Below are 26,124 nucleotides of genomic sequence, written 5' to 3' on the forward strand. Positions count from 1 at the left end.
GTGTTGCTGGACTGCTTGGCACCTGCAAGGGAAGAGCTTAAAACACTGACAGCATTAAAATGGAGTCTCTCTGGTCAGAATACACAAGGAACCTGACATTTCTGCCCCCTCTAAAATGCCCTTCCCCCCGGCTTGAAAGGGTAGAGATTGTGAAAGGATTGGATTAATCAAGGGGCATGAACATGAATATCCTCCACCCACTCATCAAACCCAGAATCAAAGTCCTTCCACCTAATAAGGTAAAACAGCCTATTACGTTTGATTTTAGAGTCCAAAATCTGTTGTACTTCATAATGGACTTGGTCATCGATTAAAGTTGGAATGGGAGGAGCACGGGTGTGCCATTGGTCTGCTGGAGGGACTCTCTTCAGCAAGCTGATGTGGAAAGTCGGATGGACGTGACGAAGGTTTTTTGGCAAATCGAGTGCTACGGTCACTTTATTAATGACTTTCCTGATTGGAAAGCGTCCCAGGTATTTCAGTACTAATTTGCGGCCGGTTTGGGTGACTTTCAAATTCTTTGTAGATAAATACACGAGGTCTCCGGGTGGCAATTCCCAGTCGGCCGCACGATGGCGATCCGCGTACTTTTTATAGTCCTGCTTGGCTTTGTTAAGATGCTGTTGAATAAGCGTCCATTGCTGAGCTGCCTCCCCCCACCATTCTGAAACATCATGGGAGGCAGTTGCAGGGGGGAGAGCTTCAAAAGGAAATGGTTTAAAATGGTAGCCATACACAACTTTGAAGGGTGTTTCTCCGGTAGATGAATGTACACTATTGTTGTAAGAAAATTCAGCAAAAGGTAACAAATCAATCCAATTGTCCTGTTGAAAATTAATATAGCAACGGAGGAACTGCTCTAATAATTGATTAGTTTTTTCGGATTGCCCGTCGGTTTGCGGATGATGTGCGGAACTTAAACCTTGTTCAATTCCCATTAGTTGCATAAGCTCCCGCCAGAAGTTGGCAACGAATTGTCTGCCACGGTCGGATATCACCTTAGACAGAAAAGAATGGAGTTTTACAATGTATTTCAGAAAAATATCTGCCAATTTCTTTGCCGAAGGCATTGTGGTGCAAGGAATGAAGTGAGCTTGCTTAGAAAACAGATCCACAACCACTAAAATGCAAGTGTGATTTTGAAGGGGGGAAGATCTGTGATAAAATCCATAGAAATAATTTCCCATGGTCTATTTGGAGTCTCAAGGGGTTGTAAAAGTCCAGGGGGTTTGCCCTTCCGCGATTTAGCGCTGAGACAAATGGGGCATGAAGCTACGTATTGTGAAATGTCTTTGCGCATGCCCGGCCACCAAAATTGCCTCTGAACCAGATGAAGAGTTTTTAAATATCCATAGTTTCCAGCTGTTGGGGCATCGTGACAGTGATGTAGTACTTCTTTTCTTAACGTCTTGGGTACATAGAATCGATTACCCCAAAGCCATTCCCCCTGTTCAGATTGAACTAATTTGTCTTTGGGAATATTATCCCCCTCCTTTTCGACTTCGCTTTTCAGTTTTTGTCTCCACCCATTGTCTGCTTGAGGAGGTTGCGCCGTGCGACTGCGCGTAGTAACCACACCCCCTAGTTGAGTAGGCGAAAACACTGTGTCTATTGTCTCCTCCCGCTTGCTTTTATGTTGGGGCATGCGCGAAAGGGCATCTGCTAAAAAATTGGTTTTGCCTGGTAGGAATTGGAGGGTGAAGTTGAATTTTGAAAAGTATTCCACCCATCTCAATTGTTTGGCGTTGAGCCTTCGGGGACTACGTAACGCTTCTAAATTTTTATGATCGGTCCAAACTTCAAACGGATGACGCGCCCCTTCTAGCCAATGTCTCCAAGTGGAGAGCACCGCTTTTACAGCAAATGCCTCCTTCTCCCACACATTCCAATTTCTTTCGGCTTCAGTAAATTTACAAGAAAGGTATGCACAGGGTCTGAGAATATTGTCTGTTCCTCGCTGGAGAAGGACGCCTCCAATTTCCGTATCGCTGGCGTCCACCTGCACTATGAAGGGGCGATTTTCATCGGGGTGCTGCAGCACTGGTTCGGATACGAATTGCTGCTTTAATTGATTAAAAGCTAATTGGCATTGTGGCGTCCAATTCAGTTTAGCTTTTGGCTGTTTAGCTTGCTCCCCTTTATCTTTTGTTTTTAGGAGTTCAGTGAGGGTAAGAGTTATTTGGGCAAAGTTTTGTATAAATTCTCTATAGAAATAGGCAAACCCCAGGAAGGATTGTAGTTCTGTACGAGTTGTGGGGGTTTGCCAGTCTTGAACAGCTTTGACTTTGCCCGGATCCATTTTCAACCCATCTTTTGAGATACAATATCCCAAATAAGTAAGTTCAGTTTTGTGGAATTCACATTTAGACAGTTTGATGGGTAGTTTATTACACATGAGAGTAGTTAATACTTGCTGCACTAGGCGAACATGTTCTTCTTCAGAATCAGAGTAAATTAACACATCATCTAGGTAAACAACTACCCCCTTGTACAAAAATTTGTGCAGTACTTCATTGATCATGGACATGAAAACCGAAGGGGCCCCGGACAAGCCAAAAGGCATAACTAAATATTCATATTGTCCCAATGGCGTATTGAACGCGGTTTTCCATTCATCCCCTTCTCTTATACGAACGTGGAAATAAGCATCTTTTAAGTCCAATTTTGTGAAGATCTTACCTTGGGCCACGACGTTGAGAAGATCCCTGATGAGAGGAATGGGATAGGCGTTTGTGGATGAGACTGCATTAAGCCCTCTGAAGTCTGTGCACAGTCTCAAACCCCCATCTTTCTTTTTTACAAACAGTACTGGTGCAGCATGGGGGCAGTTTGCTGGTCGGATAAATCCCCTTTGGAGATTGGTGTAAATGAATTTGCGGAGCTCCTCTCTCTCATTTGGGCTCATAGGGTAAAGTCTACCTTTGAGTAAGGTGGCTCCTGGGATAAGTTCCACTGCACAATCAGTTCTTCTATGGGGAGGTAAGGTGTTGGCCTCTTCCTCGGTAAAAGCTTGCAAATAGGCTCTGTACGGTTTGGGTATTTGATTAATTTCCTCCTGGGTCAGGAGTGCAAGCTCTGTGAGGGTAGGATTATTACCCCAATTCTGGTTCCAACGATGTGATTTGCAAATATCCGTTTTGAATGTGATGCTTCCAGCTGCCCAATTAATGTCCGGGTTGTGATCCCACAACCATCTGCTTCCCAAAATTAACGGGTACTTTGCTGTAGAGCTAATTACAAAGGATCTTGTCTCCCAGTGTTGGCCCATGCCTGTAATAACTGGTACTGTTTCAGTGGTAACTGGATTCATATTAGTGCCATCCATTTGCTCAAAAATGACCGGATTTTCGAGTTCTCGTACTGGGAGTACTAGTCCATTCACCAAAGCTGGTGCAATTATGTCTCTGGAGCACCCAGAGTCAATGAGCGCTTGCACTCGAATGTGAGTCTTTCTTTCCGGATTAACTAGCGTAACAGGCATGAATAGTATGGACCCTTGAGGTCTATCCACTATGGGAACTGACTGAGTATTGATCTGCCGTTTGGGTCCGCTTACGACAGATCCATCTCGTTTCCCGAGTTGGGACTCTCGGGCGCTTTTTTGCCGATTAGAGCGGTTGGGTCAAAGTCCATAACTTCCTCCAGCTCTAATTCTCTTTCGGGAGGGTTTCTTCTGAACGTACCTCTCCCACGCGAAGTTCGCAGAGTGGGCGTCGGACGGGACGGCTGAGGGAGGGTGGCAGGGGCCAGACGCCTTGGTGGGAACGGAGTTCTTTGCACAGGCCGGAAGGGACATTGCGCTGCGAAGTGGCCGCTTTGTCCACACTGTAGACACAGTCCTTGTTGCCATCTAGCATCTCTCGCTCCTCTAGTTGCGTATCCTGCCCCTCTGCCCCCTCTGACAATTATGGAGGTTCGGCGGCTGCCGCTCGCCTGCTGTTGCTCAACCAGACGCACTTCTTGCATCTGGTTCTCTACTTCACAAGCTAATTGAATCCAACCCAAAAGTGTGGGGGGATTATCTTGCATAAGGGCTCGATCCAACAGTCTGGGATTCATGCCTTGCTTGAACATGATTATTTTGGTGGATTCCTGACACCTTGGGCATTTGGCAGCTGTCGGAATTTTGTAACATAGTCTCTAGCCGACATGCTACCTTGCCTGATCGATTGTAATTCCGTTCGGGCTCTGCTCTCCTCTAACGGGTCTTTGTATTGTGCTTGAAGTGCATTTACTAACCCTTGTAGAGAATCTAATTCTGGGGCCCCCAAAGCGTATAATGCTACATACCATTCAGCGGCTTTTCCTTGCAATCGGGATCCCAAATGCTCAATTTGACTAGCTTTGTCATCGAACAAGTGTCCCCAACGATTGAAAAATTGCAGGGCTTGCACTAGAAAAAATCCCAACTTCGAGGGATCCCCATCGAAAGTAGCTTCCAACTTCACCCATCCCATCGGTAATTCTTGAGGTCTGGGCGCTGGTGCTGGGGGTGGGTGATATGGTACAGGCACCCATTCCTGCCTTGGCGGCCAGTCAGGTTGGCGCGGGAGCGGTTGCATAGGAGGGAGTTGGGGTCTTGGCTGCGGGACTCTGTGGGGCCTCGGTATTGGAGGAGCTTGTGGCTGTGGCTGAGGTCTCTGCGGTCGCGGGGCTGGGGGGCCTTGTGGAGGCGGACCTCGCAGTCTAAACGGTGGAGGAAGTCTAGGCCCTGGCGGCCCCCGTGGCAGCCCCCGTGGTGGCGGAGGGAGTGCCGGAGCCTCGTCTTGCGGCTGTACCGGGCGGATTGGAAGCTCCTGTGGCTGCTCTTGGGGTTGCCCCAGCGGTAACTCTTGGGGCTGCTCCTGCGGTTGTTCTTGTGGTTGGTCTGGCGGTGCCTCTTCCTCGTCTTCCTCATCTCGTGGCCCTCTTGGCTCCTCTAGGGGAAGTTCCTCCGGTCTCTCATCTGCTGGCCCCGGAGGTCGCTCCGGAGGATGTACTGGCTGTTGCTGATCGTCGGTAGGTATCAGCGGTTGTCCCCTCGGGATCAAAGCTTGTAGGGCAGCCAGATTACACTCCACAACTCAGCCGGGAGCCCCTTCCAGTTGGGTTGGGGCTTCCTCAGATCCTCCTACAACAAGTACGGAGAGTAAATGAACCGCATGTGCTAAACTCTCCTCCATGGTACAAAGTCTTTCTTCGAGTATTTGTACTCGTTCTAGGGCTGCCGTGGCCCCCTCTTCAGCATACTCTTGGGGAGTTTCCCTGGGAACTTGAGTAGTTTCCATATATTCTGTGTAAGACGCTGTAGCACGGGGCCAAGGTCGGATTCCTCCCATGCCCTGAACCCCGTTACCTTGCTCCATTTCTGATCTCCCCGCCAATATCCCTTTGGTCAATCCAGTTACCACCGAGATTCTAGCATCTACTGCCAAAGTTCGACTTTGCAATTGTACCCAACTCTGTTCGGTTGGCTCGCGTTGCCCCATCCACGGGGTACTCTCTGCATAATCCCAACTCATCACATCGCGACGGGAGGTTTCCCACACCTGGGTGCTCTCTGCAGCTCTCCGGTTCCATTCAAGTTGATCGGCTTCTCGATTCCAGTGGTACCACGGCTTGTTACCTAGATGCTCGGGTATAGAGCCGATACTTCTTTTCCCGTCCATCTGTGACTTAGTAAACACCGCACTTGTCCTCCTTTCCCTCGTGTCGCACGGCCTCAAGCCCCACTGCCTCGGCGTAGGCAGAGATATCAGAGGTTCTGCTGCCGCCCTGGGCCTACCTTCGGCTCTATCAGGTGAGAGGGTAATCAGAGCCGTACGTCTGGGCTCCGTCCCTCCCTGGACGGGTCCCGTAGGTTCCAGTCCTTCCGAACCAGGGGAGGCGTAGGGATCAAACAAAGGGTCCCTGTTGGGAGCGCCCTTGGAATCCGTCTGCCCCGGTTTAGGCATTGGAACAGATGTGATTTGTAACAAAATGTCAGACTGTGGCTTATTAAAAGTTGCAATCCAGACTATCTCTTACAATTAGACATGAGTCCATTGGTTCCAAAAGATTTTACTGAATATAAACAACCATTATAGTCCACTGGCCAAGATTCAATATCCTGGCTGGTACACGTATATTGTTACGAATGAAGGTAAGGGTTCAGATACAGAATAGCATAGCCCAGCAAATCCCATCCTCCCCCCACAGTTCTCAAAACATGCGGCTTGAAGCTGAGAGAATGAAACTTTCCCAAGGCTGGAAAGGCTGTAGTCAAAACAGTGCTCTTTTGTTGAGATAAGTGTTGCTGGACTGCTTGGCACCTGCAAGGGAAGAGCTTAAAACACTGACAGCATTAAAATGGAGTCTCTCTGGTCAGAATACACAAGGAACCTGACAGCCGGGGCCATTCACTGGCGGGTGGCTGGGGCGGCATGAGGAGTTCGCCCGTGCTCCACCCGCCGCCCCAGCCGCCTGCCGTCCCTGGCCTGCGGCTGCTGCCCCCACCCGGGGGCGGGTGGCAGCAGTGGCGGTGCAGGGCTGGCCGGCGGCAGCGCTGCATGTGTCCCCGCCCCCAGCACCCTCTCAGGCACCCCCTCTGGCCCTGCAGCCCCCGCGGCCCCTGCCTCACAGCCTCAATGGTGGCCGGCCCTGTCTCCACTTCACCTGCCATGCAGCTGGGGTGCCTGGCAGTGCCGGCGAAGGGGCGAGAAGGCAAGTGCGGAGGCAGCCCACTTCCCCACTTGTCTCACCGCTGCCTGCCGCACTGGTGGGATGCCTGGCGGATCCCGTGAAGGGACGCGGAGGTGAGCAGGGAGGCAGCCCGCCTCTCTGCTTGTCTCCCCGCTTCCCTGCTTGCTGCGAAGGGGCAGCCCGCCTCCCCGTTTGGGGCGAGAAGGCAAGCAAGGATGCAGCCTGCCTCCCCACTTGCCTCCTCGCTTCCTCGTCTGCCACGCTGCCGGGTTGCCCGGCAGTGCCAGTGAAGGGGCAAGAGGACAAGTGAGGAGGAAGCCCACTTTCCTGCTTGCCTCCCTGCTTCCCCACCTGCCACGCCGCCAGGGCGCCCAACAGTGCCGGGAAGGTGCAAAAAGGCAACTGAGGAGGCAGCCCACCTCCCCACTTGCCTCCCTGCTTTGCCACTTGCCATGCTGCCAGGGCTCCTGGCAGTGCCAGCGAAGGGGCGAGAAGACAAGTGATGAGGCAGCCGGCTTCCCCGCCTGCCATGCTGCTGGGCCGACCAGCGGCTCGGGTGAAGGGATGGGAAGGCGAGCAGCGAGGCAGCCTGCTTCCCCGCTTGCCTCCAGGCTTCCCCGCCTGCCGTACAGCTGGGGCGCCCGCTAGTGCCGGTAAAGGGGCAGGCAGCGCTGGCAATGGGGCGAGAAAGCAAGAGAGGAGGCAGCCCGCTTCCCCGCTTGTCTCCCTGCTGCTTGCCGCACTAGCGGGGTGCCCAGTGGCTCCAGTGAAGGGATGGGCGAGCGGGGAGGCAGCCCGCCTTTCTGCTTGTCTCCCTGCTTCCCCGCTCGCCTCCCTGCTTCCCTGCATGCTATGCCATGGGGCACTTGGCAGTGCTAGTGCTTGCCTCCCCGATTCCCCGCCTGCCATGCCGCCGGGGCAACCAGCAGTGCCTGGGAAAGGGAGAGAAGGCAAGCGAAGAGGCAGCCCGCTTCCCTGCTCGTCTCCCCGCTGCCTGCCATACTGGCAGGGCGCCTGGCAGCTCCGGTGAAGAGACGGGGAGGCGAGCTGGGAGGCAGCCCCGCCTCTCTGTTTGCCTCCCCACTCATTTCCCCGCCTGCAGCGCAGCCGGAGCACCCTTTTTGCTGGGCACCAAGGCAGGTGGCAGCGGCAAAGGGGCGCTCGAGGAGGGGGGGGGGGGCATGGACCAGGCGCTCCTCAAAATTTTGTGCGGGGGCAGCTGCCCCCCCCCCCCAATCCCCCACACGCTATGCCTCTGTGTGAAACCACTACACGTGGAGTTCTTCCCACCATGTAAACGCAGTCGTGGAGAATCCTTCCCCAGTTGGATGCCATTATACGCAGGTAGCCACCTAAAGCACAGAAAAGCGTTACAAGTAACCTAAAGCCCTCTCCCCCTGTTCTCGACTGCCGCCTTTACCGGCTTTTCGCTTTCACCTGTCGTCTTCTCCCTCCCTCGCCTGCCCGCCTCTTCCTTTCACTTCCCTCCACCAGGCGGTCTCGACTTTTCCGCCCCTCCCACCCTTGCCTGCTGCCTTTGCCCGCGCTGCTCTCACTAGCTGGCTGCTGAATTTCTTCCGGCAAGCTTTGCAGGGCTGTGTGTGATTCGGCGGGAGGCGGCGGTGGAGCCCGATTCAGCGACCGGGCTTGAGCGCAGCGGGCGCCGTGAGTACCCTGCAACCAAAAGCGCCATTTTCATCCTGTATATAGGCTCTGCCCTCCCTCCTGAAGGTTTTAAACCAGTAGAAATTCAGCTTTTTGAAGCGGCGGGTTCTTCTTTCTCAGCTACTGCAAGCGGAGGTATTGAATGGGAGGGGGAAGGGGGCTTATGTGGAAATATCGCTCTGTTATATCTCTGCGGGAAGTTTTTTCCCTTCGCTGTTATACCCAAGGTAGGTGCCTCCAAATGGGGCGCTGGCTGCCCGTTCAGAGGTTGTTCTCTGGATGCAGCAGTCTTGCCTCGCCAACAATAAAATCATGAAGGGAGGGCACAATGGGATGCTAAAATGGTGCAGGTATTCTCAGAACGGGGAAGCGGCTTGCCCCAACACATTTCTGAACTGGTCATCTTTGGACATCATCCCAGAGTGTACTTCTGTGTATGGATTCCCTCATAAATTGATCTACTGCAATGATACTGAGAGAAGGGAAGCATTGTTGTTGTTGTTTTTTAAGAAAAACCTTCAAGGACAGATGTTTGTCCCAATATCATTCTTTCCTTCTCACTCCCATCCGATTTTGCATTTAATGAAATGCATAACAGCAGATATTTGAATGAGGACATCCATGAAAGTATATAGAGCTGAGGCATGCAGATTTTTTAAAAAATACCAAGTAGAACTACAATAGGTTTCTTAGGAGTGTAACAGCTGCCTTTGGAAACAACATAAAGGGGTACAAACTAAGTGCTCTGTAGCAAAAACAGGAAGTTTATAAGGTACTTTAGACCTTATTAGCATTGCAGAGAACAGGCGAGGTATTGAAAGGTGGTGAGGCTTCTGCTGTGCTGGCAGGAGCTTGTTTTAAATCTGTAACATCTGGAAGTGACTTCAGCATGGAATGATGAAATCCTCCTTTAAATTTACACACCAAAGATGGCTGCTCTGATGAGAAGGCTGCCTCAGCAGAGGCACTGTCAATGAGCTGTAGTTTTTGTTGCTAGGTTACATCAGGACTTATTTTTCCCCTTACAGAAATGCATCTTGCAGTGTTGATGTTTCGAACTCCACCCCCCCCCAATGCATTTCTTCTATTGATGCATGTAGTTTTCCTAATGCATTGTGGGAAAGTGTATATTGCAGACAAAGCAGCTGATGCACATGAATGCCAGTACAGCTGATTTCAAATAAAAGAAAATTGGCAACTATTCCTCCCCCTTGTTTGATTAATGAATTGCATCAATTGTACTTACCAATCATCAGCTCTCCTGCCTGACTTTGTCCAACTGGGGCTGCAAGCAGGGAAGGACGCAGGGGACGCCATTGCCAAATGAGACAAATGAAATCTGAAATGCATAGCTTCAAAGTCTGATTGTTACTGTTTTCAAAACTGCCCTAAGCAGAGTTTCAGTAGATATGAGGTGAGATCCTCTGAAATCACACAGAGGCCCTGATGTTTTCAGCTGTCTCTCCTACAAAATGTTGCATTGTCCCTCATTGTTCAGTTAGTGCATCATATCCAAAGTATGAATAAATCATTTGTTAACACATGTTGTTATTGAAATTCCTCATTTTAATCTTTTCTCCTGAAATTTCATCATCATCTTGTTGCTTCACTCCAGTTATCAATGTAAATGCAGTGTGTTGCACAGATATCTTTATCGTAGGGACTGCCAAATTATGAGATTCATATTTAAAGCAACTTTATTTACAGGGACCAGAAATAATAATCCACCACTAATACTTGCAAAAAGGTCATGGTTTTACACAAGGTAGTATTATTGGCTGCACATTGTACCTAGTTAATTTAAAACGTATTCAACAGGCTCTATGCGTTTTCAGAAGGGAAACCTTGTAGTCTACTGGCAGGTTGATTATGTGATATTTTTCATCTGTTCTGGGATGTCAGCCAAGGTTTCTGGTGTTAGATGTTGTAATGGCAGTATTGAAGACTGGCAAATACACATGCAGCATGTGTGAGAGAACTCAGCATACCCTATTATAGTGTATAAGTATTTTGTATGTGTAATTATAGGGGAAGAGAGCACTCAGGATAACATACACTATGCACATGTTAGACTTTTCTGATGGAGCAGCTTTTAACTGCATTAAATGAAGGAGTTTTAGAAAATAATGTCAACTTTCATTCAGTTTACAGGCTTGGTGTCCATTTTACAGTTACTTTCATAAACTGTCAGTATTGAGAATGGTATTATTTTGCAGTGGAATTTAGAATAATTAGTGTATGAGCAGTGATGGCCATGCCTTATGTGCTGTGTGAAGAAACACTTCCTTTTTCACTCTGCTTCAGTGGATGATCCTGGGTTTTAGTATTATGAAAGAGGGAGAAAAGCTGCTCCCAGTCCACACCATGCATAATTTAATAGGTATCTATCATACCTCCCCTCTTTTTTTCCCTAAGATAATTAGCCCTAATCTGAGGACTAGAACAACAGCTCTAAGCCAATCTTCATAGGACAGTTGCTCTAGACCCCTGATCATTTTGGTTGCTTTTTTTCTGAACCTTTTTAAAGCTCAAAAATATACAATATACAATATTTTAAAGCTCTACAAAATTATTCAAGTGTGCTGACCAGAATTGTCCACAGTATTCCAAGTGTGATCTCACCGCATATTTCTATAAGGGCAGTATGATACTAGCAGATATATTCTCTGTTCCTTTTCTAATTATGCACAGCATGGAATACACCTTTCTCACAGTAGCCTCATACTGGGTTGATATTTTCATTTAGCTATCTACTACCATCCCAAAATCCATTTATTGGTCTGTCACTGTCGGCCCAAATCCCATCAGTGTATACGCGAAGTTGGGATTTTTTGCCTCCCTTGCTCACACTGAATCTCATTTGCCATTTTAATTCCCCCAGTTTGGCGCTCTTTGCAATACATTTTTGTTTTGACCACTCTAAATAATTTGGCGTCATCTGCAAATTTGGCCACCACAGTACTCACCTCTAGCTCCAGGTCATGAATGAATAGGTTGAAAAGCACCAGTCCCAATACATATCCTTGAGGGACCCTTCTGCTCATATCCCATCATTGTGACAACTGTTTCCCTTTTTTTAGCCAGTTTCCAGTCCACAAGAGGACTTGTTCTCCTACCCCATGACTGTAGAGTTTACTCAGAAGTCTTTGCTGGGGGAATTTGTCAAAAGCCTTTTGGAAATTCAAATAAACAGTGTCAACCTATTCATTCCTGTCCACAGGTTTATGAAAGATTAGTGAGACAAGACTTACCTTTGCAGAAGTAATGTTGATTTTTTGTTTAGCAGGGATTACCCTTCTAGATACTTGACAATTTTATCTTTAATAATGCTTTCCATCAGTTTGCCCAGAACTGGCCTATAATATTCTAGATCCCCTTTGTATGCCTTTTTTAAAGTACGTGTTACACTGGCCTTTCTCCAGTCCTCCAGCACAGAGGCTGATCTTAAGGACATGATACGTATCTTACTTAGAGTCTCTCTACACAACACATCTTACTCAAGAACGCTCAAGTATAGGGAGATGCAATGCTGACCGCAGGGCCGGCGCCACCGTTGAGGCTGGGGACGGAGGGGGTGCCGGGGGCGGAGGCGCTCATCCCGCGCCACCGTCAGCCAGCCCCGCACCACCACCGGCCAGCCCCGCACTAAAATCACTAAAAGAGAACTCCTTTTTAAAAAGGCAATAGATAGTCTTTCATTTTCACATTGAGTAATTGAGCACAGGCTACTTTTTAACAGTAGATTTCTTTTTAACTCTGCTTTTGGAATCATGGTAAAGGAAATGGATATAAATTTTCAAAGGCAGACTCATGCAAAATCTTTTATATCAATGCAACTTTTAGTCTGATTTTTACATTCCTTCAAAATAAAGAAAGAAACTTGGGAGCTATTTTTCTTTGTAACATTCTGTGGTTTTAAGAGCCACTGAATGCTCCACAAGAAAGAGGGTTCACAAAACCCCAGTTGCTATACGCCACGTAGATTAAAAAATGCAACCTCATTCTCGACTATCCCTCCTGGCTTAAAATTTCCTGTTTTAAGAACAAACATCCACGAATAGAAGGCTCATTCATCACTACTTATATTTTCTCATATTAGAAGCAGACCTGGACTTTGTCAGATACAGTGAGAACTAGAATGTTGTGGATGCTACAATTGTAAGCCAGGAATTTCCTGATTCAGAACTTGTCGTGGCCTTAGACTACTATCTCTCAACATCAAAAAATTTCTCTTCTGAACTGTAAATTTGAGATCACTAATTTATGATCACTATAATTAGTAAATATCCTAGCTTAATCTGGATCTCCGAGCCTTTGTACAGGGTTTTACCTCTCTATAGTTATTGAATATCTTGCCTAAACCCATGACCCTTATTTTAAAAAAATTACATTATGCTTTCTCTGTATCCTGTGAGAGGATGGAACCTCTGACATTTCCACATCCACTATGCAAACAGTCCTTTTGACAAAGATGCACCTCTGAATAATTTAGGATAGGTATCTTTGTGCTACAACTCCCCTCTTCTCCCTACCCCCCTCCCTGTTTCAATTTGTAATTATAGTTATGAAGTTATCTGCAAAATGATTATACGTTTCTTGCATTTTTAATAATAATAACAACAACATCGAATTTATATACCGCCCTCCTCCTAATGCCCACTCAGAGCGGTTTACAAAGTATGTCATTATTTTCCCCACAACAAACACCCTGTGAGCTATGACTAGCCCAAGGTCACCCAGCTGGCTTCAAGTGGAGGTATCGGGAATCAAACCCAGCTCTCTAGATTAGAGTCCCACGCTCTTAACCACTACACCAAACTGGCTGTTTTTAATTTTTATTTATAGAACGTTTTTGAAATATCCATAACAACAACAAAGAACATTTGATGTAATTATGTCACAGCACAAACAAGCAACAACTGTGTCTACAAACATAAGAATCAAGAGATTTAAATATACATAAACACTCTAAAAGTACACAAGAGAACAGTTTATGGACGTATCATAAGGCTTTGGTAGGTTTAAGTTATTAAAGTAGTCTAGAAACAGCAGCCACTATTCCAGGAATGTGGACTGGAATGACGGATTGTCCATGGACTGGAGACTGTCCAAGACCTTGTCCGTAATGAAAAAGTCCCACAATTTCTTGTGCCACATTAATATAGATATTAATATTAATATAGCAATTAAGGCATTGGCTGCGGAGAGCATAACAAAGATTAACATTTTTCTTGTATTGGGTAGGGAAGGGTCTTCCCATAGGCCAAGGAGAATTAGCTTGGGCTGTAATGGAACAGTATAACCAGTTATTGATTTGATATGAGACAATCAGCTTCCAAAATGATTGTATTTTGCAGCATTGCCTCCAACAATGGAAGTAACTACCGGTCTGATCACAGTTTCTCCAGAAAAGAGTTGAAGAAATTGGCTTGATATGGTGGAGTTGAAGAAAGGTTAAATACCACCATGACATAAGTTTGAAAGACAGTATTCTAATGTTAATAGCTTTAGATTGTAGTGTTTTGCCATGCCAGATTAGATCCCATTGAGAATCTGTCAAGGTTAAAGAAAGGTCCTTGTGCCATTTATGTTGATAAGACAGTTGAGGGGTTGTGTCTAGAGATGGACACGAACCTGAATACGAACCAAAAAATCCCCACGAACCAGCACGGTTCATGAGTCGCGAACCAGTGGTTCGTGGAAGCTCGTTTCCATGAACTTCCACAGAACTGGTCCACTGGTTCGTATTAAAGGGCAATGCCCCTTTCCCTGCCACTGCAAAGCAGCAGGGAAAGGGCCAGTTTAAATGGCCATTTCCCCGGGGAAATGGCCATTTAAACTTTTCCTGCCGCTTGCAAGTGGCAGGTCTCTTTAAACTATCAGCTGGTAGGTGGCAAGGGGGATCCCCCCTCTCCACTTGCCAGCTGATAGTTTAAAGGGACCTGCCTCTTGCAAGCGGCAGGGCCCTTTAAATGGCCCAAACCCCAGCCCCAGCCCCCCACTTACTTTGGCTCTGCTGCTTGGGTGGTGGAGGCTGCAAGCCAGCAGCAGAGGCTTCAGCCTTCTCTGCTGCCCTGCGGGGCAGTAGCCTCCTCCCTCTCCTCTAGCGAGGGGCAGGAAGGCCATTTTTGGCCTCCTTTACTGCTGCGCGGGCCTGCAGGGCGGCAAAGGAGGCCAAAAATGGCCTTCCCGACCCCCACAAGGCCGCCACCGCAGCCATTTGAGGGGAGGAAAGGCCGTTTTCAGCCTCCTCCACTGCTCCACGGGCCCACACAGTGGCGAAGGAGACCAAAAACAGCCTTCCCGCCCCTCACGAGAGGAGGGGAGGCCACGGCCCCACGTGGTGGAGAACGCTGGAGCCACGATACAAGGTAAGTCTGGGGGGGCTGCAGCTGGGGGGGGTGGGGGTCTGGAGTTTGTGGGCTTTGGGCTGTTTAAAGGGCCCTGCCCCTTGCAAGCAGCAAGTCTCTTTAAACTATCAGCTGGCAGGCGGTGGGGGGGATTCCCCCCTGCCTGTCAGCTGATAGTTTAAAGGGACCTGCCGCTTGCAAGCAGCAAGAAAGGGGCATTTAAACCCTTTAAACTATCAAATGCCCCTTTCCCTGCTGCTGCTAAGTGGCTTTAAAACCCATGAATCACGAACTGGTTCGCAAACTTGCCCCAGTTTGTGGAAGTTCCTGGTTCGTGGAAACCCCATGAACCACATGGTTCAGGTTTTTTGTGGTTCGTGCCCATGTCTACTTGTGTCTTTAGAGAGGAGGGAGTTATATATAATAAAAATAAGGCCTTTTCTAGGGAGTTTGGGCAATTTCAGAAGGGACTCAATGTTAGTAAGCGTGCATTGAAAGTTAGTTCTCATTTTAAGATTATCCAGAAAATGTTTAATTTGGAGATACTGAAACCAAGGTAACTTGATAGGAGTATCTTTTTCCAGTTGTTTTTTATCCAGAAGGATGCCTCTTTTAGTTAATACATTTCTTGCTTTTGATGAAAGTGAGGTTTAACTCATGAATGCTGTATGCCGAAAAAAACCTTTTAGTTTTTAAGGTGATACAACACTCTTGTTTATTTTTACTGCAATAGGCTAATATATTATCCTTTTGGAATTATATTATCTAAGTAATCCTCACATTTCTGTGGTATATGAAGAGTACACTGAATACTTCAGATAGCAATATATATTATTGTTGAATAATAGGATAAATGCAGTATTGGTTCTGACCAACAATGGCAGTTCTTACAACCTTACCAAGCTGAAGGACATTCATATGCAAAATTTATTTCAGGCTGGCAAAGAAGTACATCTAAAATACATTAATCTGATTTTATTTATTTAGGGTTAGCCACTCAACTGGATATACCTCCTGCAGCAACTGTTTTATGTCAACACTGATGTCTGAAATTGGAAAAAGTCTACCTCATTAACACTGCATACAGGATTTGTGTGTGTGTGTGTGTGTATGAGAGAGAGAGAGAGAGAGAGAGAGAGAGAGAATCCCATTGAAGTCACTAGGTTATATCCATATATAGTTGTGTGCAAGTTTTCCTCTATCCGGCATTGGTATGGGGACTCCAACATGCACATGGAGTGGTTTTGCTGCTCACAAAAACTTTCTTCATGCAGTTGATAAAATAGTCCAATAAAAGACAGGTGTGCAGAATATCAGTTTCCTTTAATCTGAACAGGAATTGCTGTTTAGTTATATTTTAGTGAGCAAACTATGTTCATATATTTTGCTGAATGATCCAAAAGGAAGCTCAGTGATTAAAAAAAATATTCTATCGTGTTGCAGGGTATAAATATTTCATTTTTAAAATGTGTTGCAATCTGAGATTTAAGTGTTGATTTCCAGTGGAACTTTCATTTACAGGAACACTGCTGCTATGCTGTGTTGACCTTTAAACGAAGTTTAAAGTCTTTCTGATCCTGTTAAGAATGAATGTACTCTGTACTAAATACGTTCATTTGAACTTTGGTCAAAATTTGTATTTCATTTTTAGAACTGGATTATATTTTTACTGTGTATTTAAACTTCTGTTACAGTTATATAACTTTTGTGCTGGTAAGATAATTAACCTTTTAATTTAATTAACCAAGAATTTCTGCCAGCTTAGATAAAAAAGGGGAAGAAAAGTATTTTTCAAGCAAGGCTTTTATCAAAATCTTTTCAGTATACAGAGAAAGAAGCCTAATGAAGTCTAACATGAAGCCTACCTTATTCTGAAGTTTATAGCTTGGATTGAATTGGATTGGATTGAATTCTCTTAAAATAATGGGAGGTGTTCACTCCTATCTGAGAAACAGCCATGATTACAATAAAATACTTATACAGAATTTGTAGTAACCTATAGTTCCCACTACCTTCATAGACTGGGATCCAATCTCAATAAACAGAGTTTAAAAATAGAAGATCACACAATCTGTTGATAATGGGACACAAATCCTATTATGTCAAAACTATTAAAAATACATGTTAATTTTTAAAAGTAGAAACAAGTTCAGCAATCCAGTTACACTTCCCAGGCTGCTTCTGCTATATCCTTTGTTTTCAAAAAGTTGCATGTGCATTAGCCAGTGATTCTTTGAAGGATAAGAGACCCCGTTACAAGTGTCAAGAAATACCTCCTAGGACCATCAGTATGGTATTGAATCATCAATTCTATTAAAATAAAACATGTTTATGATGGAGTTTGTAAATGAAGGTCCAAATCTGACTAACAGTGTTGATAGAGAAGTGCTACGTGTTGCCCCTCCAGGGCAACTGTTGGCTAATGTGGCGATACAGGATGCTGGACTATAATACACTATTTAGACTAGATGGACCAGTTCTCTTACCAATGGGTATCCAAAGCAACTTACAAAATTGTTCTCCCCTCCCCGCCACCACTTCACCTACCCTGTGAGGTAGGTTCCGCTGAGAGAGTATGACTGACCCAATGAGCCTCCATGGCAGAATTGGGGTCTGAACCTGGATCTCCCAGATCTTAGTCCAACACTCTAAACATTACTCAACACTCTTTTTTCTATTCCAGTTACTTTCACAATTGAAACCTTGCATTGTGACTAACAGCACAGTCCTAAGAAGATTCACTGCCATTTGATTTCAGTGTGCTTAGACTGGAGTAACTCTTCTTATGATTGCAATGTAACAGATGAACAAAGATGTCTACCCTCTTTCCTTTTTATCTGATTTACTGTATATTGTTCTTAACTTTAGATTATAAGCCTACTTTCTTGATGCCCGTGCTTCGCTACAGTATTTAACTACTTTTAATTCCGATTATAATACTTATAGGTATGTAAAAATTTTTGGTTTGTGGCGGGGAGGGGTTGAGTTGGTTTTGTAGTATAATAGCATAGTACCCGAGCTTCACAAAAGTATTTGAATAAAGTGAAGTATGTTGATGCCAAAAACTGATGAAGTAAAATTCAAAATGTAACAGTTATTTAAGAGATTTTTAAAAGGAAAAGATTGTAGTGCGATAAATAAAGTGAAAAATATGTACAACCATGTTTTTTTTCTACTGAAGGACCTCTTTGTAGACCTCATGGGTGGTTTTCCCCTCAGGCGTTAGGATCACCAGGCTGCTGGGTGAGCTCACTCTGGAGCAGGCTATGTAGAACTGCCCATGTGAGAAACAGTCCTCCCTCAAGTCAGTTCTTGCGACCTTCAGTGTTTGCCCCTGGGACTTGTTCATCGTCATAGCAAAGTAGGCCTTGAGGGGGAACTGAAGTCTCTTGAATTTAAAGGGGTTCTCTAATGGTATGAGTGGTATGCGTGGTATGAACACTGACACACACACACACCCCGAGCACTGCCGGTGAGCAATGTGGCCTCGATGACATTCCTGTGGAGGGCTTTCACTCACAGTCTGGTGCCATTGCAGAGTTTGGGTTGATTGACGTTCCAGAGCAGCATCACTGGAGCACCCACTTCGAGGAGAAGCTTGTGGTCTGGGAAGCCAGAAAGGTTGAGCGTGTTGAGGAACTCCATGGGGTTGTGGACCACGTCATCCACTTGCCCCACTAAGTCCCCAGATCTGTACTCCATTTCTGCCCCTTTGAGGGAGTTGTGTTTCATTAATGATAGCAGCCTTGTCATTCCTGGTGGTCAGAATGGCTCACTTGCACAGCCAGTCCATGTACTTCTCCATTATAGTGATGATATCAGGGTATATTGTGGCTGTTAGGTCTGCTAGGGTCGTCACTGCTGTGCCCAGATCTGCAGGTATGGTCACCATTCCCTTGAACTCAGGATATTCTCTGTTCCCTATTTTTAAGTAGCAGTTCAGAGCATTCCCTAGCAGACACCTCGTCTCTCAAGTGAACCCTCATGTTCTTTCTTAGTGAGCGTTTCCTGATGAGGGGCCACAGATACGATGCCTTAACACACACAATAACCTCGTCAGCTCGAGTCCCCCTTGGGACTACTGGCAGAGTCTGCCAGAAGTCTCCAGCCAGCAGCTCAGTGACTCCCCCCATCACTCTCTTGTAGCCCCTGACATCTTTGAGGGTTATGCTCAGTGCCTCAAAACACCCCTTCCTCCTTTTAGCATGCTGTATCCTGCACAATATCTGCCAGGAGGCTTCTTGGGGGCAGTAAAAGGTGATGGCTGCAAGAGGTGTGAGGTGGAGTTGGACTGAGGGAGGGGTGCTGTGGTGGGCACTTCAACAGGTTCATGTGAGAAGTTCACATTGAAATGGCCCCTAGAAAGGTCATGCACCATCTCCCCATGAACATTTAAAAACTCAGTTGCCATACTGACTTTTATATAAAATCCCTATTCAGGAGTCTTCAACTGTCTGCAGTTTCTTGACCCGATTTTTACCTCAGAACACGGAGTTCCACAACTGAACCATCAGAGAGAGGGGGGTGCAAGCAGGTAGACATCACAGTAGGGTTGCCAGGTCCAAGGTGGGAAATTCCTAGAGATTTTGGGAGTGGAGCCTGGATAGAGTGGGGTTTGGGGAGGGGCCTCAGAATGGTATAATACCATAGAGCCCACTCTTCAAGGCAGCCATTTTCTCCAGGGGAACTGATCTTTGTCACCTGGAGATCAGTTGTAATTCTGGGAGATCTCCAGCCACCACCTGGAGGTTGGCAACTCTGCACTACAGGGAGTGAACTTTTAGGGGAAGACTGTGAGGTGCCTTTTACCTCAGGACATATTCAATGACTCCCTTAGCAACTGTTTAGAATGTTGGCCCCATATGCAAATGACCCTGAAAGCTAGCCCAATCAGGGAAGAGTGGCTGAGTTGGCGGTTGGCAGGGGAGGAGAAGCCTGCCAGCCACACAAGGAAACTCTATCCCTTTGGGAAAACACTTTTTACCCCCTTAGGGGGCAAATTTCTTAAAATCCCTTCTTAGTGAGCCTCTACATCACAAAAAGAACATTCTCCCCAAATTTCAGGCTTCTAGGTCCAGGGGTTTTGGCTGGGCATTGATGAGTCAGTCAGGACACTTGTCTTTATATATAGAGAGAGAGAGATGGGCAGGGCCTGTTTTTATTTTTCAGTTTTTGAATAGCACCTACCCATTTGAAATGCTTTAGAAGGAATGGTGGTAGTTGTGGAGAGTGCTCTCAAGTCAGAGTTGACTTTTTTTTGGCAACCCTTTGTGGGGTTTTCCTAGCAAGAAACTAACAGAGGTGGTTTGCCATTGCCTGCCTCTGAGATCCTGGTCTTCATTGGAGGTCTCCCATCCAATTACTAACCAAGGCCTGCTTAGCTTCTGAGATCTGACAAGATCAGGCTCACCTAGGCTATGCAGGTCAGGGTTATATTGAAGGAATACTACTTTTACAGGTCAGGGTTACACAGAAGGAATACTACTTTTATTAATGGGTCGGTTGATAGGCATTAGGCCATGTTCTGGGTCCAGTGCTCCAGTGCCATTTTTGCTGCATCACTGTAGAGGAATAAGAGTTTGTCATACAGCTGTTGCATGAAGCAGTGGAAGAATAAAAGGCATATATACAAACTCACTAGTTCAGATGTTACTTAGAGAAAAGTAACTAAAGCTATGATGTCCAGGAGATTACAAAAAGTTTAGCTGTTTTGTGTCTGATCATACTCCATCCCAATGATGTATTGACAATTTTTTTCTATAACTTCATCTTTAAGATGAAATAGGGAATGGTTCCATCTAAAGCAGGCCTTCTCAAAAACCTTTTCCTCTCAATTAAGCTGTGAGAAACTTTGCCACCGGTATGAATAGGAAATGAGATATAGTCAGAAATGTTCAGGGATTAATCAAAATTTAACCAGGATCTGAGCAACATCTCGGTCCACTTTCAGCATGGCTTTTCACCCATATGGCCTTGCACTGTCACTCTTTGTGAGGTCTTTCCTGTTGACTGCTTGTTAAAGCATTCTGATGTATAAAAATCAGAGCCAGAAATTTGCACAATTTTTGCTTTTAGCATCCAGTTAATGAGCTGTTAAAGAATGATGATAAAGAAGACCTATTTAATTGATTGAATTATTACGTTCCTTTCATTTCATTTTCTTCAGGTTTTGAAACCGTACAGGTTAATGTAATATAGTATCATTTATTTAAGCACTTCATTGAGTATATCCAGGTGTTTATTAAATCTAGGTTATTAAAGCTGACATTCTATCAATGCTATCCTAAGCAGAGTTATATCCTTCTAAGACTATGAAGGATACTATTATGCTTTGTTTCTATTTATTTATTCTAAATATTTATACCTAGTGGGGACTCAAAGCAGCTTACAACATTATTCTCTACTCCTGTTTTTTTATCATTATTAGAACACCCATAAGAGATCAATTGGGTTGAAACTTACTGGTCCAAAATCAACCAGTGAGTTTTCATAGCAAAGGGGGAATTTGAACCTGGATTTCCCCGATCCTTGTCCAGCATTCAAACCATTACACTATACCGAGTCTCCAAACATACAAAATAATCAGGGTTTGGAAGAAACCTGATACAGCGACTTTGCTGAACACGGGTCTGCTCAGTGCCTGGAAGGAAAATTCAAATTGCTTAAGTTCCACAATGAAAAAAGGGCAGGGTATATATGTCACTATAATAAGTAACAAGTGGGAACCCACAAGAAAATTGTGGCTGGCACCTCCACTTGCTCTTTCTCTATACCTACCGCCATTTGCTTACCTCCCCTCTCTGACAGAAGCTGGGATAGCAGATGCAGGGGGAACTGTATTCTCCCAGTCACTGCTTCTTATTCCCCTTCTCTTCTGAGTAGGTGTTTGAATTGGCAAATGAAGCAAAAAGCAGCAGCATCACCTCCTCCTTCTCCCTGTCCTCCCAACCAATACCACTTGTCTTCCTGGCCCATAGCTATTGAAGGAAGGAGAAAGCTGAGCTACCTATTCCTCATATACGTGGTCTCAATCCACAGATTTAAGTATCCACAGATGGGGTCACAGTTGAGTATTAGAATATATGATCACCAGTAAATGTTTTTCAGAAGAGATGCTTTGACATTTCTTTTGTGTCATTAAGTTACAAATTACAATATATTAATTAAAAACAGTTCCATTTAAAGTTCAAAGGTCATAACTGCTGGCACAGAGAGAGCAAGAGTTTGAGAATGTGCATGTTAGACATTTTTACGCTACAAGATAGCTTAAGGACACGTACAAATAGTCAGAGTGCATGTAAATAACAGACTCATGTAATCTGTAATTTAAAATCCATAAAACTATCAATCTGTTTCAAAGGCCTTTCCAAATAAGCACATCTTTAACTTCTGAGGGAAAGCCAAAACTGATGGTGGCAATCATTTCGCCATAGAAACAGACTCCATTGTCTGAGGATAGCAGCTCTGAAAATGTTCACTCAAAGGTCATCACCTAAGATTTCCCTAAGAATTTAGCAACTAGATAACTTTGAGTAAGTTCATATGGGTAGAGTTGGTCCTTCAGATACCTTGGCCCTAAATTATTTAAGGTTTTAATGGTGAAAAAGCATAATTTCCATTGGGTCTGGATTCAGCCAGTGCAGTTGATAAAACATTAGCTTACATATTCATTTTGGTGGACTCCGTGCCGGACTTTGTTATAATTATAAGAATAACAACATTCAATTTATATACTGCCCTTCTGGACAACGTAACACCCACTCACAGCGGTTTACAAAGTGTGTTGTTATTATCCCCACAACAAACACCCTGTGAGGTGGGTGGAGCTGAGAGAGTTAGATTGACCCAAGGTCACCCAGCTGGCTTCAAGTGGAGGAGTGGGGAATCAAACCCGATTCTCCAGATTAGAGTCCCGCGTTCTTAACCACTACACCAAACTGGCTTTGTTGATTTAAAATATTTATATTCCACACAAAGCACCTTACAAGATATAAACATAGACAATTAAAAACGTAATTCAAAAACATGAATTATAAAACACTACATTAAAAATGCAATATAGTCACTATCAGCTGCCGGAGACAGCCAGTTACTTCTGCTAAAGGCATGTCAAAATAATTCTGCTTTGCCCCTTTTATGCAAAGAAGAGAGTACTGGAGCTTTCCATACCATGTCTGGCAGGCTGTTCCCATGTGTGGGAACTGAAAACAAGCATGCATGGGCTGTAGCTGAACAGACCTCCCGAACTGAGGAGACTGTCGTGACATGCCTGATGACTTTAGTTGTGCACAGGATGATATGGGGAAAGGCATTCCATTAGATATGCTGGCCTCAGGCCATGAAGGGCTTTAAAGGTAACAACCAGCACCTTGAATTGTGCCTCAGAATAAATAGGTAACCAACGAAACTGCCAAAGGACAGGTGTTATGTGATCATATCACCACAAACTGGTCAGCAATCTAGCAGTAGCTGAAGTTTCTGAACAGTTTTCAGGAGCAGCCCCACATATAACGCATTATAATAATCTAGCCCTGAGGTTACAGTGGCATGGATCAGTGGGGCAAGTTCAGCATGATCACGATACTAGAAAGCACTTCCCTAGCTTTTATAAAAACAACATAGGGGCCAATGTTATTCTCAAGCTTTTCACCCAAGTCAATGAAGCAGGCCATCTCTCCGTCAGTTTGTACTGGTGGCAACGCCATATAATCAGCCTTCCCTACTAGTATCACTTCTGTCTTTCCTGAATTTAGTTTCAGCTTATTCTCTCTTAACCACTTGACCATTACTTCCAGGTATTGGTTTCAGGTAGGTAGCTGTGTTGGTCTACAGAAGAACAGCAGGATTTGAGTCCAGTAGCACCTTAGAAGCTAACAAGATTTTCAGAATATAAGCATTCAAGAATCAAAGTTCCCTTCTTCAGAGACAGCCTGCCAACTCAGCTATCACAGCCTTTCCTACAGGATTTCTGGAACTGAATCTCTGAAGGAGCCATCAAAATTTGATTGCCAGGGAAGGGTGCAGGAAGGGTACAGCCCAATGAGTGCCATAATTGGTATTACTCTTGGAATAAACTTTCCTGAAGCAGGGGAAGAAGAGAGAAGAACAACAGTAAGCAGGCTGAGAAAAGGTGGCCATGAAAGTAGATTTAGCAAACTATTACTCGTCATAAGTATTTTTTTGGCCTGAAAACTTAAACAGGTGAACATTCAGTGTAACCCCAATTTGTAATGAAAAGAAGTCTCAAGTGGTTTCAAAATACATTTTGGCTTGCAATAATAACCAGACATTATCTGTAATTGGTACTGACTCCAAGTACTTCCGATGTTATATATGACTGGGGGAGTGCCATACAGCACACAGAAAACGTGCCTTCCCCCTATTTTATGCAAAACATTGAGAAGTCAGGGAAGGAACCTTTGTCACTAGTAAGAGCCAAGGGGTTTAGGGGATCCTGTCATAAAATGATAATGCTGCACATTACCATAAAACGGCTTCTTGTGCACGCCTAGTCCCTTCCATACATGCTCTTGGACTATCTAAATTTAACTTTCAGCTATTATGCTTCATGAGTTAGAGGCCTTTCTGAGAAGTCTTCTGACTTCACAGCCTAGCTATTACAGAGTGTGGGAGAGATGAGGACTGTGATAGGGGCTCTCAGTACTACTGAAGAACATGTTGGCATCTTCTATTTTTTCTTTTCCACTGGAATGTCTTGCAATATTTTATAAATCCTACTGCTTACAGATTTGTCAATACAACTAGTCATAAACTCTTAGAGAATATGATGGCTAGTTGTCATTTCAACTAAATTTGCTTAAAACCGAGAATTAAACTTGATGAACTTAGTGATAGATCTAAGACTACAGGCTTTAATAATCTTCAATTCTCCTTAGTTATGTGTGGAGAGCTATCTCCCTGACTGCCCTACTGCTTCATAGCTTGCTGATTTTATAAGGTCACTATCAATCCAGTAGTACTCTTCCTAAATCAAGTCCGCATTGTGACTTCATCTTTTCAGACTTTCCCCCCAGTTCTATATCCCCCCAGTAATCAAGCCACAAAATACCTGCATTTGCAGAAATACTCTGAATTCACCTGAAGATTGACAATATTTTCTTCTGACTTCCTTATCCACGACAGATGAATATAATGCAATAAAACGGCCTGTGATGCCTATACAAACCTCTGAAAGTTATCAGTTGAGTTTAAATTTGCTATATGAATGACGCTATAGAGTAAATCAGTTTTCTTAATGTTCAGCAGCATTTCCAGTGGATTTTACCTAAGGGTATTGTAAATATTTTGTGATCTATACATGGGTAGCTGTTGATGTACATGAGAATTTATTCCTGAGCAATTTGTGAATTGCTGACAGCAGCCCCAAAGAATGCAGTAGAGACTGAAGCATGAGTGTTGTTTCAGGGCTGACATCTTGGGCCTCACTCTCCTGCTGAGTTTATACGAGAATTCAGGAAATTCTGTTAGAGAACTAGGATTTTCAAGGAAATCGGGGCTACGAACAACTCTGAAACTGAATGCTACTTCTGTATGTCTCTGTTTGTTTGCTTTTAGTATTCTCAGAAAAGATGTCAGCAGACATACCTTTAAACATCAATATTAAAGAACCTCGCTGGGCTCAAAGCACATTTGTTGGACGAGCCAGCCATTTCTTCACTGTAACTGATCCCAGGAATATTTTGCTATCCAATGAACAATTAGAAAATGCAAGAAAAATTGTGCATGGTTACAGGTATGAACTTGAATTTTACATTTACTCTATCTCAAGAGTTCAAGGCAGTTTGCAACACTGAAGGCATAACTTAATAAAACCAGTAATAAAATAGGTATTCAGGCCAATAAAAAACAGCCATCTCCAGCCACTCTAGCAGACTGGGCTTTATCCACTCTGCTGGGAATTATACAGTTGTGATGGAGCCAGAAAAATGTTTTCCCGTGTTACTTACTAATTTTATTATTTATTTAGATATTTATACACTTTTCTCCCCACTGGGACCTACTGGTGGTAGAAAGTGCTATCGAGTCACAGCCAGCTAATGATGACCATGTAGGGTTTTCAGGGCAAGAGATGAACAGAACTGATTTGCCATTGCCTGCCTCTGCACAGTAATCCTGGACTTCTTAGTGGTTTACCATCCAAATACTAACCAGGGCCAATCTTGCTTACCTTCTGAGATCTGGCAATATTGGGCTAGCCTGGGCCATCAGAGCCCAGGGCAGCTTACAACAATATTATCCCCTCCTCCATTAATCCTCACAACTCTTTGAGGTACTTTTGTCAGAACAGGAAATGAAGGAACTATTATGCAAACTAGTTACATATTTTCTCCAGATGATCATGCACATAGATGCCCAGGCTTTAGCTGCTTACATAGGACTTGCTGCAACTATATATGGGACCCATGATGGTTTGAAAGAGGCATTTACA

General features: G+C 44.8%; 1 protein-coding gene across 3 annotated transcripts in view; it reads left to right on the forward strand.

Moving 5' to 3' along the window:
• Positions 1-8,210: 8,210 nt before the first annotated feature.
• SFXN1 (sideroflexin 1) overlaps positions 8,211-26,124 on the forward strand; it is a 41,161-nt gene continuing 23,247 nt past the window's right edge. For 2 of the 3 annotated variants that reach the window (XM_054978374.1, XM_054978375.1), the window contains exons 1-2: positions 8,211-8,325; positions 25,251-25,428. In XM_054978374.1, the coding sequence (XP_054834349.1) occupies positions 25,265-25,428 (164 nt within the window). In that variant the 5' untranslated portion in view covers positions 8,211-8,325; positions 25,251-25,264. The other variant, XM_054978376.1, reaches the window with a different exon arrangement.

Source organism: Eublepharis macularius, chromosome 4, assembly GCF_028583425.1.
Source record: "Eublepharis macularius isolate TG4126 chromosome 4, MPM_Emac_v1.0, whole genome shotgun sequence".
In the NCBI taxonomy this organism is placed as follows: domain Eukaryota; kingdom Metazoa; phylum Chordata; class Lepidosauria; order Squamata; family Eublepharidae; genus Eublepharis; species Eublepharis macularius.